The sequence below is a fragment of the Trachurus japonicus genome, chromosome 5 (assembly GCF_045865225.1).
Source record: "Trachurus japonicus isolate A0001 chromosome 5, Traja_1.0".
Lineage (NCBI taxonomy): Eukaryota > Metazoa > Chordata > Actinopteri > Carangiformes > Carangidae > Trachurus > Trachurus japonicus.
Window position 1 is genome coordinate 30989689 of NC_140911.1, and position 16779 is coordinate 31006467.

Here is a 16779-nt window from a genome sequence, read left to right on the forward strand (position 1 = left end):
TGAAATGTCAAATGTTTTGATTGGGACTCTCCTTGTTGAACTGCTGAAGCTTTATGTCTTTCAGTCTCACCAACAACAACAGCAACAAAAAAACAGCCTTTCCACGAGGCAGCGCTGGAGTACAGGCGCTGAAGGATGAAGAATAACTGATGGAAAAGGTGAAGCTCAGGGCTCTAGATATTGGAAATTGTATTTTGGGGGAGCCTCAGCTTTGAGGATCGACTAGTCGTCATAATATTTACAAAGAGGTTAGATTGACTTTTTAAAGAAATCAATAAGTGATATAGCCTGCTGCAGTGAACCTGGGAGGTAATGGGATCTCTGCAACGCTTGGCTAACAGGACTCTGGTTACTTCTCTCATCCCCCTTTCATTTCCCTCTCCCCCTCTGCCTGACTTCTCCCTCTCTGCTTGGCTTCCCCTGATATTGTGAACAGACATTATAATGGACAAATGTTAATAATTAATGTCAGAGCAATTGGAGACAATTAAGTGTGTTGACTGGACCATTAATTTTCCTGGGGCAGTTGGTGGGGGAGCAGACGGGGGAGAGGGGAGAGGGGAGAGCCCATCTGTGGAGGCAGACGGCCCACCCATCTCCTTGGTAAGAAGTGCACCTGGTCAGCTCCGGCCAGGTCGGCCATGCCGCCGTCCATCCGTCCCACTGAAGCTACAGGTCTATTACACTACAAACTGGCCATGAATTTTTGGCAGCTATTTCCTCCACGGTGAATTACAGCTCTCACTGGGTGACGAGTCCCCGAGACAGTGTCAGTGAAACATTACTGAAGCTTGATCAAAGGGTTGCATCTGTGTATTCCAGTGATTAAACCTGTATTAGAGCTACATATCAGGTATATCAGTCCATATGATCTGAAGAGTTTGAGAGAGGACAGATGGGTTGGAGACAGAGTGTGTCTGTCTGTGTTTGGACATTATTCACCGTCCATATTATGTTACATCCTATTTGCCTCTATGTATTCATCCTTGGTGTCGTCTTGTCTTTCTTTGACAGAATTGCGAATATCAAGAAAAGTGATATTTAAATTTTAAACTCTGCAAGTTGTTTTTATGATTTGCATTTGTGCACTGTTTGTTCTACTTTCTACAATCACAATGACACAGCTTCTCCTACATCAGTGTTTAGGGTCTTAACTAAAAGTGTAATGTTCCTCTGAATAATAATATACTCCATACCCCACACTACACACATTTCTCTGTACTCTGACTTTTATCCTGGAGCCATTTCAAGTTTTGCCAGTCTGCTCATTTTCTGTTACCATATAACTAGATCAATGAAAAAGCTAATTGTAGCTACACCATCCTACTTACTACAATCCTACTTGTACAATATAGCATTAAAACACCACTGACTTATGTAGGAAACTCTGATGACATCAGAAGTTAGTTAGCCTTGCTCGCTAGCTTACTCTTTACAATTGCAATCAAGCTGAATGAGATGGGTCCTCTCAAAAACTGACTATTGTAAAGACACAGGCAGCCTGAATTGAGTGTATTTCCTTTTTTTTTTAAAGAAGAAAAAATGGAGCGACATCATACTGCACACACCCTCTCATCTATTTAAGATGGGTGACTTACTGTACCCATCGTCCTCTTTGTTCGTCTATGACACAGCAGCATCTCACAGCTCTACCCTACTGTATGTTCTGCCCCACCACCACCCCAGCATCCACCTGTCGGCTCCAGGTTAAGATAGTCGCTCATCGCTCCCATATTCTCAGGGAGTGATGAAGTCGGAGACTTGATGCCAAACTCAAATGTATAATGAAGCTGCAATAAACATTTTTAATTGTGAGATGTCTGACTGAAATATATTTTTGTCTTACAAATGAAGGGCTAACATCATCATCATCAGTGGTTTCGATGCTTTGGTCTTGTAATATTACACAATTATCATTTTGTTCAAATCTCTGATGTTTGTCTATTCTGTTACAATACATTTACCATTTACTATTATCTCATAATTGTCACAGTGGTAGGTTCACTATCATCATTTTAAACTCAGTTGATAGGCAACGATATGTGGGAAAATGTATGTTGACTGTGTGTGGTAACTGCTTCTGACAGAAACACCTGTAGCTTAGATGATAATCTAGTTCTCTTATGGAAATATGCTCAGTACCTGCAGTGTCATAAATTATATTTATTTTCAGTTCTCAGTTCTATAGAATCAATAAGGGAATGTAGAGTTACATTATGTGTGACTTGAGTTAATGCCCACGTTGCGGTTTGCGTTACTGTCCCTGTGACGGACGCTGCTGTCTCAGCCTGTCACATGACGGGCTTACCTAACCCCTGCCGACTGTTTTTGTAACGTGTGTGATTGGTCGACCTCTCCAGAGAATGTCAGTCGGGGAGACAGCATGTTAGACTATAATCACACAAGTCTGACCTGACATATAATGACACTCCCTGCCACGGCCCCGCCACTCAGCATGGCTGGGCACAAGTTGCTAAGCAACAGGCCACAGGAAATGTCGAAGGCTCCGACATGAGGAAAAGCGCGACAAGGATGACAGTGACAAACATGGAGGACCAGGGGCTGATGCGGCGTTCCTCTGTGCAGAAATACACCTCTTCCTCCGTGTGATCTCGGCCCCCCCCTCATCCTCATCCTTCTCCTCCCTCGTTCTCTCTCTCTGTCTCTTCAGAAAGACTCCCCCAGTCAAAACATGTGTAAGTGCATTAAACTGGGGGTGTACTCTGGTTATTGTGCTGACAGATCAAAGACAGGATCCTTGTAGAAGTTGTCCTGCTACACAGTGGCTTCTTGTGTTTTCCCACATTTGTCATGTTTATGGTGTTGCCTACTGTGACAGTGGAGCGCTGGGGAGACTTTCTTCATGTGTTGACTTCATTAAATTGTCAGGTAACACCTCGTTAGCCTGATGATTACAGATAGACTGAGGTGTTGGGCAATCCATTTTAATGTTTTTCATTAAAAGGCTTCAAATCTGTGGACAATCTAAACAAAATGTTTCTTCCAGTAAGAACCTGCTGTCGCTGACTGACAGGTCAAACCCCTCAGTGTTATATCTGAATACAGATGGGAATAAACAATAACAAGTAACCAACTCTACTGACTTATTATTTTCTGTCTTTTATCCCACAAGTGACAGGATAGTATAAACACAACAGCGTGACAAAGATGTAAACTGTGTGAAGTTCAATATATTTAATCTTTGTTTTCTTTGTTGTTTCTTCTTTTTTTTAAACAGATTATAGGCTATATGAAATAAATTATAGTTTGTTGTTTTCAAGTACTGTGTTATTTTATGGGTATTTATTGACTTTGTTTTGCTTGGTTAGGATGGGAGCACTATAATTTTGATATTTTTGTGCCTCTCTAAATCAAATCCTGAACCTTGCCTGGACATTTTAAACACTACACTTATTAATCAAATGACTGATGCAGATTTTAGATCTTAAGTTTCATAAAAACCTCAGCAGAATGTAAAGGTTTATGTTGCTTGTCTTTTGTTTGTTTGGTCTGAGATCGTTGACTTGATCCGACAGCCTGGCCTGACCTCAAACAGCCACTCAGACTGAGCTGGACCGAGACAGAGAAGGGAAAACGGGGTCAGGTCTAATCAACATTGCTGCCATGATTATGTCCAGTTCACTCCAACCTGTAACCAGGCAACAGGCAGGGCCGCCACAAAGCCGATGTGACAGTGGCAGGTAGATTGAATGTGGACGGATGGACAGGAAGCCGGGTGAAGGGGCTGTTTGGCCCGATGCAGCCTAGTTCTGTCCAGCCTGTCACACTCGCCCACCCTGGCACTGTGCGGGGATCAGCTGTTGCACAAAGAACCACAGGCAAAGGTGGCCACTTTAAACTAAAACATTACCCCCTATCTTGTTTTTGTCCTTGTAGCAAAATACAGTGCATTCTACATTATCACTTACAGAGATAAATATGGGTCAGGAAAATGTTCTGATCCCATTCCATTAAACAATAGCTCTTATTTAGCTGGAGGCTGGAGGGAGCACAGGAAGTCTGCACGAGCCAGGGACAAATACTGTACAGGAATCTTAATGTCAGACTGAATCCAGCCTCTGTTTCCTTTAGTAGAATTAAAGCTTTTCTGTTTTACGTGTGACTACAGTCACAAAGCCGTGCATATAAGCAGCCAGTGTAGGAAAACTGTCTGCAACTATATTATGATACATGTTTATAGCAAAAACATTGATGTATATAACAGGTTTCCTTTGTGAAGAGTGTTTTTTTTGTATAATGCAGTGAAGTTAAACACTTTGGACACAACACAGAGCAAAGAATTGAGATTATACAACTACAAAGTCCTCAGCCAGTGTGGACACAAGCCTATTCCCTAATTAAAAATCAAATGTATTTACAGCATGTGAAGTCACATCTCAACAGTTTGTCACAATTTTGAGACAGCGTCATGACGCAGCTGCCGACAGCACAGGTGTTGCCATGACAAGTTAAATCTCTGCTGTTTTACTGTGCTGCTGTTGCCTCTGATGATGATGACGATGATGTTTGTATTGGTTAGAGGCTGTCCACTCTGAGCTACACAAACTCCTGCCCACTCGACGCTCAGCTGCACCAAGACAATGCACTTTGAAAAGTTCAGCCAATGACCTTACAGCACATAAGTGCATGGAGGGTTAAAGGACAGAAGCTGTGTCAGAGTAGCATTTACCATTAATGCTCCTAAAGAGTTTAAAAGTGCCAATTTAGTAAAAAATATCTGAAATTGTCAAAAATGTTGAGGATAATAGTCTTTTCTATTCAGCCTAAAGTGGCTGATAGGCATGAACAGTAGAAGGAAAGAAATTACACTGTTATTAGGCTGAGGCTATGTACCTAAGGTTCTCTATAAATACGGCGCTTACCATGGTCTTCTGCGGACGTCGTACAGGTCAATCTTGTTGGGCGCCCTCCATGGAGTGGCTGGAGAGAGCAAGGCGGCGAGTTAGAGGTACGTACAGTTGACTGTAGGATATTTTGGGTCAGATTAGATCAAAGTAATCATAATTTCATTCTGTCTATCGAGTTACCAGTACAGCCATCTGATAAGAGATTGCCAATGTTCCTGCGGCTCAGGAGCCCAAGGGTCAATTTAGACTTTATCTCTCCCCGAAGTTATAAGGCAGACTGAACTGTCCCCACCTGGGTAGTAGCGTGTCACCCCTGTGGCGCTGCCGAACACCTGCCACCGCAGAGAGCTGTCCTCGCGACGGTTCTCGATGAAGACCCTCTCCAGAGCCTGGGTCCAGTTCAACTCGTTTAGGATGACCGGGGCTGCGGGGAGCACACACAAAGAGAAATGCAACAGTGAACTGGTTAATGTCATGTAAGGAGAAGAAGTTTATACAGATTTTCACCTATTTTTTTTAATTGTCCCCAGTGGAATGAAAAGACTTCCGCTGCAAAAGGACACTGCTCAGTTTTTGGTAAACAACCACATCCTCTTGCAATAAACACAAGTCAGAATATGCTTCTGGTTATATAAAAAGAAAAAATGGAGAGAATTGCAAATGAGTTGCTGATTATTTCCCGTAGCCCCTCAAAGTATGTATTAAAAGAAGCAATAAATACTGAAAGTACAGGCGCTGGAAATAGTGTCTTTTAATCCGATTTACACCTGAATCTTATATTACTATATTGATTTTTGCACCTGTGTTGTAAATATGCAAAATAAACAGATAAATTCCCTTATTTTTTAATAAACCCACATAATGAGCACTAGATATGGTGCAACCAAAGTGCAAAACACAAGGTTTTTTCTCTGTCAGTACCCCAAAGGTCAGCTCTCCCTGCTGAACAACCTTGTCTGTGCCGGCAGCGGTAAGCTGAGTACATAAGAATGGATGTATGCGGGCGGCGCGGCCGGCGGTGGCTCTCTGAGCGGGGCATCAGTCTAATCTGGGCGATCTCTGAGGAGTGCAGATGAGGAATCTGAAACGACCTTGGCAGGAGGTCATGTGTCACTCGCAGCATGTGGAGGCAGAGGCCACGACTGAACTTTCTGATAGCACAGAAATACAAAACTAAGGAACTAAGGAGGCGAGGGGGGGGGGGTAAAACAGAAGAGAAAGGAAGTGAAGAAATCTGCATGTGTTCAACCTCATCAAGGTGTTTTGTTTGTTTTTTATAGAATCCCACAGGCAGTGTTTGGGCACGTTACTTTTAAAAAGTAATTAATTATAGTTACTTGTTACTTTACTACAACTTAGTTTTTTTTATAGGGACAACGAGGAGTTAAAAAACTACAACTTAGTTTTTTTTTAAAGGGACAACGAGGAGTTTTGGAAAAGCGAAGCGTTTTCACACTACATTTATGAGCCTCCGCGCGCACCGTGAAATTCTTTGACCGGCGCAAGACAGACTCATGTTTTCATTCATCAAGAATTAAAGTCAGAGGTTCAAAGACGATCAGATACCGTCGTAGTTCCGACCATAAACGGCGATTCGGCTGCGTTATTCTCATGACTCGAAGTCGCTGGCCAGCGTCCGCGAAACAGAAAGTAAGGAAATGCTGGTCGGCTCGACCAGCATTTCCACCACCATTAATAATAACAAAATAACGATAGAGACAAAACAATATATTTATCGAAAATGGGCCCATTAACAAGTGTGGGTAGCGTAGATTCATCCACATTAATATGAGACTTTTTTATTGTCGCGGAATTTTTCGTTCTGCCGATGAAGAAACTCCTCGTTGTCCCTTTAAAATAAAATGCTCAAATATGTCAAATTACTTGGATTCGCCCCCCTAACCTCCTGTTTATCTGGAACTAACCAGCTCACTCAGTATTCCTCCTGCCTGTGCAGAGGAATAGCCTACTGAGTGAGCTGGTTAGTTCCAGATAAAAGGCTTTCCTCCGACTAGTCGATGGACTGGGGAAAAAAAAGGTGTACATGATGTACAGTACACATTAACGAGTGTATTATTTTGTGATGTTAACGGTGTTATAACGAGGAAAAAGTAGCATTGTTAGTAACGCTGTTATTCCCATCACTGCTCACAGGTCAGAGGTACTTTGTGAAATGGATTTATGCTCTTGGAGAGAAGTCTTCATCATCTGGTCAACAGGAAATGAAGTTAAGATGCAGCTGCTGGTAGAATAACACTCACCATGACTCATATTCCCTTTCTATATGAGGGACAATATGAGTTACGTTAGACAATCTGTATACCCACACACACACACGCGCACACACACACACACACACACACACACACACACACACACATCAACCAAAAATGCTTTCAGCTTGTGTTTAATAGCTAAGCTGCAGTCAGAAGACGGGGAGTGCAATCAGAGGTTTAATAGCCACCTGATTAAAGAGGAAACAAGATGAGGCGCGGAGCTGAGGAGAACTTCACTCGCTCCTCTGATTTAATTACTCAGCCAACCAAAGCTAGATAAGCCTCTGAACCGACAGGTCCAGCTTTTCTCAGCCCCTCGTTTGAATTGCACACAAATAAATGATCGTTATCCACTTTTCCCGTACTTTTGAACCACCACTCTGATTATTTGACGAGCTGTCAGTTTAGGTGTACAGTAGGAGTTACGCCACCGACCTTCCCCATCTACTGCAGCCGGCTCCTGAGCTCTGATGAGAGCCTCAGAAGAATCATGATCTCACTGTCATTACCCAAACCTCCCTTTCACAATATTGTTCTTATATTTTTCACCTGAAAGCTCGGTTCCACCCTGCCAAACGCGCCCAGAAATTGGAGCTCGAAAACAAAGCTAAGTTTCATTACTCTCTAGCACCGAGTAAAACAAATGCACACAAACACACACACACACACACGTGCACACAAGCTCACGACACAAGCGCTAAGTAGTGTCTGGAGGAAAGGAATATATGAAAGCCAAATTGCTGCCATCACCAAGGGGAGCTCCTCAACATGTTTTGCTCAAAATTCAGACATAAACACAAAGGAAGAATGGAGGAGGATAGAGGGAGCCCTACAGATGGGGATAAACATAAAAACCCAGAGAGAGAGAGGGGGGGGGGGGGGCGATTGATGGAAAGCAACATAGAAATTAACACGAGTGAGTGGCTGATTTACAGCCCGAAAAAGGCAATTTCTCACCCATGAGGGGAGGAGATAAAAAAAAAAAATCAAAACAAACTTGAAACTGCTAAATGAAAACTGGCAGAATCTAAGACTAAGACATGATTGAGGTGAATGAGTTGGTTATAGGAGTTTTTTTATTATTATTATTCTTATATAAGAAATGTCAGATCACTTTGTCCCTTAGGTGAGTTGAGTGAGATGAAAAAGATGTTATTACCTCTTTTATCACTCTTAAAGGAGACATATTCTGCCTTTTTTCCACAAATTAAAATAGTTTCCAGGTGTCTTAAAGACATGTATGTGACACGCTTTGGTCAAAATACCACAAGGATCAAACATCACAGCTCTTTTCATCTGTTCAAAACAGCCCTGTTCAGAACAGCTGGTTTCAGTGTCTGTCCCTTTAAATGCAAATGAACCACTGCTTCCCCGTCCCTTCTACCAGTCCCAGGTAGGGGTGGGGTTATGCAAATTTTGAATCCTAGTTACATCACTGGAAGACGTCTGAGGGAACAGCTCATAAAACCACATGGATTTCAACCTAGCCTGAAAATTACAGATTTTTTTTGTCAATTCCCACATTTTGTGGGCCGGAAGACAAGACAAACACCCAAATATATGTTAAAGAGCCTTTGGTAACACTTTACTTGACATCTATCTCTATAATGCATTATTACCATACTTACAATGAGTTAAAATGCAGTTATATCACTGTATAACTATAGTTATAAACACTCATAAATGATCATAATGCTTTATAACAAAAATCATAACACACAAAAGGGTATCAGGTATTATAACACGATATAATTGTTAGTAACTCGCTGATAATGGCCACATCGATAATGTATTATAAATATAGTAAAAAATGTGTTATAACTGGCTTATAAATGTATATAACTATCATTATAAACACTCAAATTATCATAAGGCTTTATAACAATAAGAATAACACATCAGAGCATTTTATAATGGCTTATTAGGTCAAGTATAATAAGTTAATTGAGTTAATTGCTCTATGTTGTGTTTAAAATGATAGTTATACACGTCTATAAGAGAATTATAACACATTATAACTATATTTAAAATGTATTATCGATCAGCAAGTTACTAACAATTATAACATTTTATAATACCTGACCTTATAAGTCATGATAAAATGCTTTATAGTGTGTTATGATTGTTGTTATAAAGCACGAGTGTTTATAACTATAGTTATAGACTATTCATTAGATTCACATGACGTCACTGTGTTTCTGCGCCGCCATATTTGTGTCCGAATCAGGGCAATCTGGGCACAGATCACAGCATGTCATGTTACCAGAACAAGTGGAGTAGTAGGAGGAAATCAGCAAGAGACCGAAAATTGACATTATTTGAAAGATGCCAGGATTATATTGTGCTGTTGACTGTGATAGCAGTCGCCAAAAAAAGTTTTATTCCATCCCAAAAGACGTAAAGTTATAGGTGGAATAAATAGTTGACTGCAGGCAGTCTATCAGTGGCAGCATGGGCTGTGACAAGTCTCACAAAAAGAGGGGATTCACTTTTTTTTAATAACATGGATATATTGAATTCTGCATTTTGATTACTTTCTTATTAATTATCACTGATTCTGCATTTAGGGTCTTTTATTTCTGTATAACAGACCGTTGCTAAGTAAAACGGGCCGTTGCTAGGGACGCCGCCAGAGCGGACAGAGAGGACGGGCCAGCGCAGTGTCACAGCTGTGACCAGCTGTGTCTGTGCCACCGCGAGTCCGTGACACAAACGTGTCCCGTAACCGTAATCTCTTATGACAGACAGGACTACATAAATGCGCACATCGTAACATTTACATGATAATTCATCAATCTACTGATTGATTATCAAAAGCTTGTTGAAAACAACTACACACGAGTCGACCGGGAGGAGGGTGAGGAGCAAACAGCGGAGAAGTGACCGGACTAAGGACTTTGATCAACATTACGTCTCAAATTAATTAATTCACTCATAAACTGTGTAATAAGTGGGATAATATAGAGTTAGTCTGTTGTTATAGAGATATAAACCCAGACAGGATGTATGAAACCCTGTCATTTTGTCAAGAAACTGTCATTTCCATCCTGCGGTTTGCATGCTGTCATATGAGAAGACCTGTCAAATCGGACACAAATGGCAGCGGTCCCTTCGACGTGACGTCACTGCAACCCATGAATAGTTATACAGTGCTATAACTGCATTATAACTCATAAGTATGGTGGTTATAATGCGTTATACAGGCGTCAAGTAAAATCTTACCGAGCCTTCAAAAAGTGATATTTCCATAATAATAATAATTCCCCTTTAAACCATCCTTTGTGTGTTAGCAGAACTGAGGCTTTATACAGTAACTTCTGATTAACTGGAAAACAACAACGTCTGTGGTTTGTCAGCTTTCTGTCGTGTAGTGATTCTCCCTTCTGTGATGTTTCTGCAAAAAAAAATGTTTTTGCAAATGGAATTAAAAAGACAGAACGTCATGTTCTACCTCTCGTAGAGTCTGAAGAACCTAAAAGACTAAACTTGAGAGAGAAGTGTGTGACACCTGTGTCCGTGTTTTACCGATGTGACGTGCAGAAATGTTCAGGGGCACCAGACTAGGCATTTCAATTTCATGTGGGTCAGGCAATCTGCCTTGGTTAAGGAGTCATCCGATTAATGTGTAAAAAGTATTATCCGTTTGAGCGCCGGTTATCACAGCGGGTTCCTGCCGCAGCAGCAGCCTGTGTGCTGTGAAGTCCTGGCTGCTCTTATCTGGAGAGGCACTGGGTCTGATGATGGCTATCCCAGACAGGCCAAGGGCACAGAGACGTCCTGTGACCTCTGCTTTAAAACCAGAACCACCACCACCACCGTGACTAACATCAAGGCATTAACCAAACCCTCGCTGCCTATGTAAGATGAATTATCAGCTGCATCGCTGCACACACACACACACACACACACACACACACACACACACACACACACACACACACACACGATGTGCTTGATATGATTTCTGAATGTTTGTGGTTTTACTCTCACCTCACTGCTGGTCAGCGGTAACCTTTCAACCAAGAGTAATGCAACAGTGTATGTGTGTGTGTGTGTGTGTGTGTGTGGGTGTGTGTTTATGCTGCCAGTATAAACTAAGCCAGTCATGTGTGAGCCATCGCTACTGTTGGTCCAACTCTGCAAAACACACACACAAACACACACACACACACACCTGCAGGAGATCTCTGCAGAAAAACGGGCACATCAGAGATAAGAGAACACAACAAACTAATTCTCTTTGATTTATTTAGTCAGGATATGCCGTGACTTCTCTGGACAGTTGATAAAAAGACAAATTTCCCCTGGGGTTGGAGGGGGGGGGAGTGTGCTCACACAAGCAGACAGATCCCCCCCGAGCGTTGTGCTGGGCTCATCTTTCACATGAAACGCGCCTCTCTCTGATATCTTTAAAAGGTAATTCATCAGCGTGCCACTCCCCTGACATTTAGAGCACCCTTGGCTTTGCCCCTTTATGGAACAAGACTGCACACTAAGTAGAGAAACAATTATGAGTGGAATTTATGGAGCATCTCTGTGAGATCATTCTTCAACCCCCCCCCCCCCCCCACAGCACCTCCTCCTCCTCCCACCACCTTCTCCATCCCATGACCCCAACCCCACACACACACACACACACATTATTCACACTGATATACTTATGATAAGGAACCATCCAAACCTATCTGAGCCTTATGCTGTGTATTAACTCGGCATTACAGCAGCAGGTACATGCGCCGACTGTACACACAGGCACAGTGGCCTCTCATATATCACAGTGGGAACACAAGCGGTCGACTCGCTCATAAGAAATCCATAACAGTAATGGAGCTGGAGCTATTAGCTGAGCCCCCTTTGAAGAGTCATAACCATTATAGCTGTCGTTGCCATAAGGCGTTTACATATTCTACTTTTTAAACAGAGGGACTAAGTGGTGCTGGTGTAGTTCAAGTCTGCTAACTTTGACCTATAAGTGACATTAATCGTGCAGACGTGTTGGGCTAACAGTGAGTCGTATGCAGCACGGTTGGGATCTTAGTTAGTTCATATCTAGAAAGCATATTCTCGCAGTCTATCTCAAAGGGAAGATTATCACAATCTTTGAAGGTGTCACTGACCAAGGACGGACTCAGATCAGATCAGAAAACTGCCGCCCGTCTCACTTTGACGGTCAGTTCACCTTAATTATATAAACGGATATTTCCACTCAGATGATTTTAAGTTTTCCTGCTGAATCTTCTGATACATTCCTTTTTTATTTTACTTCCAGACCAAAGCAACAGAAGGTGACTAGAATTTTCTTTTTTGTTTTTAAAAAAAGGGATAGTTCAACATTTAGGCAAATTCACCTATTGCCGTAATCCCTATAGTCTTACCAGTAGGTTTGTTACCTTTAATTGTCGGTGCAAGCTGTTTTTAGATCGGCAGGGCAAAGATGTGTTGACATATCCCTTTAAGTATATTGTTGGGGCTTTTTGCCTTTATTTTTAATGGATAGTATAGTTGAGACAGACAGAAAATGGGAGGCAGAGAGAGGGGGGAATGGCATGTAGGATTCAATACGGGGATTCTATAAGGGGCCGACTGCTACGAGGACTATAGCCTCTGTATATGGGGCGCCTGCTCTACCAACACAGCTAAGCGATTCCCAAGCTAGAATTTTCTTTAACAGTGGAGAGTCACTAAATTCACCAGCAGCATGTATTTCCAGCAAAGACATCACATCTGTGCTGCTTTCAAATCAGCCTAAAGGTCAGGGCCAAATGTTTCTGCTGTAATTTGGTACAAGTGACGGTGTAAAACAAACACATCACAGAGCAGCATGTCTGCATCTACACGTGCCACCCCCCCCCCACCCCCCGTCTCTCTGTACTGTCAGCCCGATTCCTTTTCCATCACAACCACCCCCCTCCTTCCCTTCCTCCTCCCATTTCCTCCCTGCCTCTCCTTCGTTCCTCTTCCTTCAGGGTTGCTTTGTGGCCTGGCTGAGTGTTAAAGAGGCCGAACCCTAAACCTTTCATCCTGCAGAAGGAAACGGCAGCGACAGGAATTGGCAGCCGCTCACACGTCCACAAAGACAAGCTGAAACAAAGTCTAAGCCTTCGCTGAGAGAACTGCGTCTGTTTCTGTAGCTCCGGTGGAGAAAAGTAACACCCACTGGATACTGTATAACCTCATTGGTATTCTCTCCACTTTACTTTACAAAATCATTCTCCGAGGATTTCTTTGCAAATAAGATGGTTGTATTAACAAACTACAATTAAAATTCATGTGAGGGATTCACACAGTGTTGGATGGGGAGGGCTGGTGGTCTCGGAGAGGCGGTGATTATTAATATATACAAAAAATACAGAAGGGAGAGATTTCACCACACCTCCAGAGTGATGGTCCAAATACATTTTTCTAATTAAAGGAGAGCAGTAAATAACAAACACATGAAATGTAATTTGTGAGGCTGGTGGTGAGTGAAGTGGAGTTTGCTGTGCTGACTGTTCTAATTAGTGTGCTGGTAAACGATAGTGCCCCTTCACTGGGCACACACCAAAGGGGTTGGATGGGTGAGGGGCACGCAGAGAAAGATGGAGTCTGTCATGATGACAGAAACACAGCTGCAGTGTTTTTACTGTCTTGGTTCAACTTCAATTCCCATTCTCCTTATCCCTCTCTCTCTTTCTTTCTCTATTGCCTGTTTTGCACTTTTTCTTCTCCTTTTTTGTTTCACAAATCACTTTTGCTTTTTTCCACACATCTAAATCTGGTTTGATGTTGAGAGGGGCTGAGCTGATCTCCAGTGTTGCATGAGTTGGTTGACAGGGAAGCTTCCTCCACTTGAAGGAACCTGGGGCGTGTGGAACGAATACATGCTAGATGTACTGTACACACACACAGATGCCATTTTATATTTAGCTGAAGCAAATGTCAAGATTTGAAAATTCTGTATCAGTAAGATGCCAAATATGGCATTTTATTACAGATACACAGTGAAGAAACTAGCTAATTGGAGCTGCATTATCAAACCATAACTCTTCCCTTTCCTTCATGTGAACAGACCTGAGTCTGTCCATCAAAAGTCAGCTCTGTCCTTCCAGTAGCGAACACACACACACACACACACACACACACACACACACTTTCTCGCCAGATCTATTTTAAACCAGACGAGACATCAGAGGTAGTTTCACTCACATGAAACCCCACAGATGTAAATCTTCCTCTTCTTTTCAAACCTCGTACGACATCGCGTTGACTCTCTATCTGCTGTATCCGTTGCACTCCACTCCGCTGCACATTACACACACCACACGCAATTTGCTTTTTTTCCAAAGGTGAATTGGATGATTTTTTTCCCTTTTTTTTCTTAAAAGCCAGGAGCTTTTCCAGCGGGGGATCCAGGCACAGACCACAGAGTGCTGGGGCAAAATGGAGGCTAACATTCAAAGGGCAGGCAGCACAAGCTTTACAGCTGGTTTGGGTATTTTATTTTCCTCTTGTAAATTAAAGCCTCAAAGTAATGAAACATTTTAACCTCTTGCCTACCCTACACATTGTTTACACTTCAAATTACTTCCATTGCAAACCCTGAGCAGAGCGTTTTAGCCTAATTTCCCTCATTGATTCAGATATGGACGTGACCACACTGAACGCTTTCCTGTATTTATGCTACTGCATGACCACATCAATATCAACAATATATCAGATAATAATGTGATTTGTGTGGGTACTGTAGCTCCTCTCGGCTTCGCAGAACTTCATAATGTGTTTCTGATCATTGTTTTTCTCTGTGACTGAAACTTGGTTCATTCTCACTGCTGTCACAGCATCATTTCCAGCCACAGCGGTCGAGCTGGTTTCTGCGAAAGAGCCCTAAAAACCCACTGCACACTACCTGCTCAGCAGAGAGACACAGTTTGCAACCAGCCGATGAAAAGAGTGAAGTATTTAGCAGCTAAAGAGGCAGATATTTCCCTCAGGAGAACAAAAACAGATAATAAAGAGCGAATATTGGACTTACATCCACCAGGCGCTCAGAAACTCCACTTCAAATGAATGATAATGTTGTTCCATTACTGCTGGTGCTCCGCAACTGTTTCCCTCATAAGTTCACCATATCAACATAAAAGGTGATGATGTGTTATTGTGCTCACTACATGTTTCCACTGCACCCAAGAGGCCAAAAACATCAGTTAATGCAAGTTTAAGCAAACAAGGGGAATAATGTGACTTCAGCTTTTTATTGTATTAAAGACAGCACTGTGCACTAGGCACTAGGCCAGCCATTACTGCTGCTATAATTAATATTTTCTGATATTTTCCCATCAGCGTTGGGGCATTTTAGCTGCTTTCAGGTAATTGTTTTGGTTCACTTTTCTCTAACTCATTTCCAGATGCAGCAGATAGCTGTTTTCAGGAAAAGGCTCTGAAAACCCACAGCACTGCACCAAATGACAGGCAATCACAATTATCATTTAGCATCTTAAGATCCAAATAAAAGAGTGTGTTATCTTTTCTGTTTGGTTTTGTTATAATAGTTTTTGTTTCTTATCTTCTTTGTTTGAGACCTGGCTGAGGGAACTCATAAGCATTCTACATGTGGAAAGACTGAGATAGGAACTTTCTCGAAACCCTCTGAAGTTCTCCAGCATATGGAGTCCAGTGCTACAGCATATGAACGACCAATGATACTCTCTTTACCCACCATGTACCTCCTCCTGCTGTGACTTTAGCCCTCTTTTTATTTTATTTTACATGTCTGTGTCATTGTTGGTTTTTATTATTTTATTTCTTATTACTGTTTATGTTTGTCATTGTCTCCTTGTCTCTTACTTGACATTTAATTTGAATTTTATAAATAAAATGTAAAAAAAAAAAAAAAGAATGCTGGTGTTGTACTTTTCTATTGATGTGAAAATAAGTTAGCGATGGACAACAGGCTGCTCTTCTCTGTCCTGAGGTGACCAACAAGGAGTAGTCATGGAAAATCAATCTATAATCTACAGTATAGGGTAATGGTGTACTTTGGAAGTGTTGGCAGTGTCTAAGGCAAATCTGATGGAGCTGAGTGGAACAATCAGACGGGCAAGTATAGGGAAGGGTGGCAATGATGGTTGGTGACGTGTGTGTGTGTGTGTGTGTGTGTGTGTGTGTGTGTGTGTGTGTGTGTGTGTGTGTGTGGAGGCTGAAATGCAAAACATTTAAGCTCTGCTCTTTCATCTGCACACACAGTTAGCTTGGCCTCGCCATTCATTTGTGATAACCAAGTTTCTCACTGTGCCTGACTACAATAGCAAACTGACAACATGACGTTAGGCCGCTGGAAAAGGCGCCGCATGCAGCGGATTTAAACTTCAAATTTAATGAAAAGACGTCCCACATTCACTGGTGGTTTTCTCTATTCCCTGCTGGGAATTGTGACTGCTTATTCTCATATAAACACAAATGTAGGCATACACTGTGTCTATACTATACACACATAATTACCACCTTAAAAAAAAAAAAGAAAAAGGCTGGTTTACAGCCTTCTATATTTTCAACATGTTATAATGTACATTACACTGTGGAATGACCTAATCTGGCTTAGTTTTCTCTATGTGCAGCATGGACTCCAATTACCAGCCAGATTCCACTGAATCTACAAA

At 42.0% G+C, this 16779-nt stretch overlaps 1 protein-coding gene across 4 annotated transcripts in view; it reads right to left on the reverse strand.

Moving 5' to 3' along the window:
• The window catches only part of cacna2d2a (calcium channel, voltage-dependent, alpha 2/delta subunit 2a), a 177101-nt gene that overhangs the window by 40538 nt on the left and 119784 nt on the right, over positions 1-16779 (reverse strand). For all 4 annotated transcript variants that reach the window (XM_085777422.1, XM_085777425.1, XM_085777423.1 and 1 more), the window contains 2 exons: positions 5161-5292; positions 4884-4941 (listed from right to left, as the gene is read on the reverse strand). In XM_085777422.1, coding sequence (XP_085633548.1) covers positions 4884-4941; positions 5161-5292 — 190 coding nt within the window. The remainder of the gene's footprint in view (positions 1-4883; positions 4942-5160; positions 5293-16779) is intronic.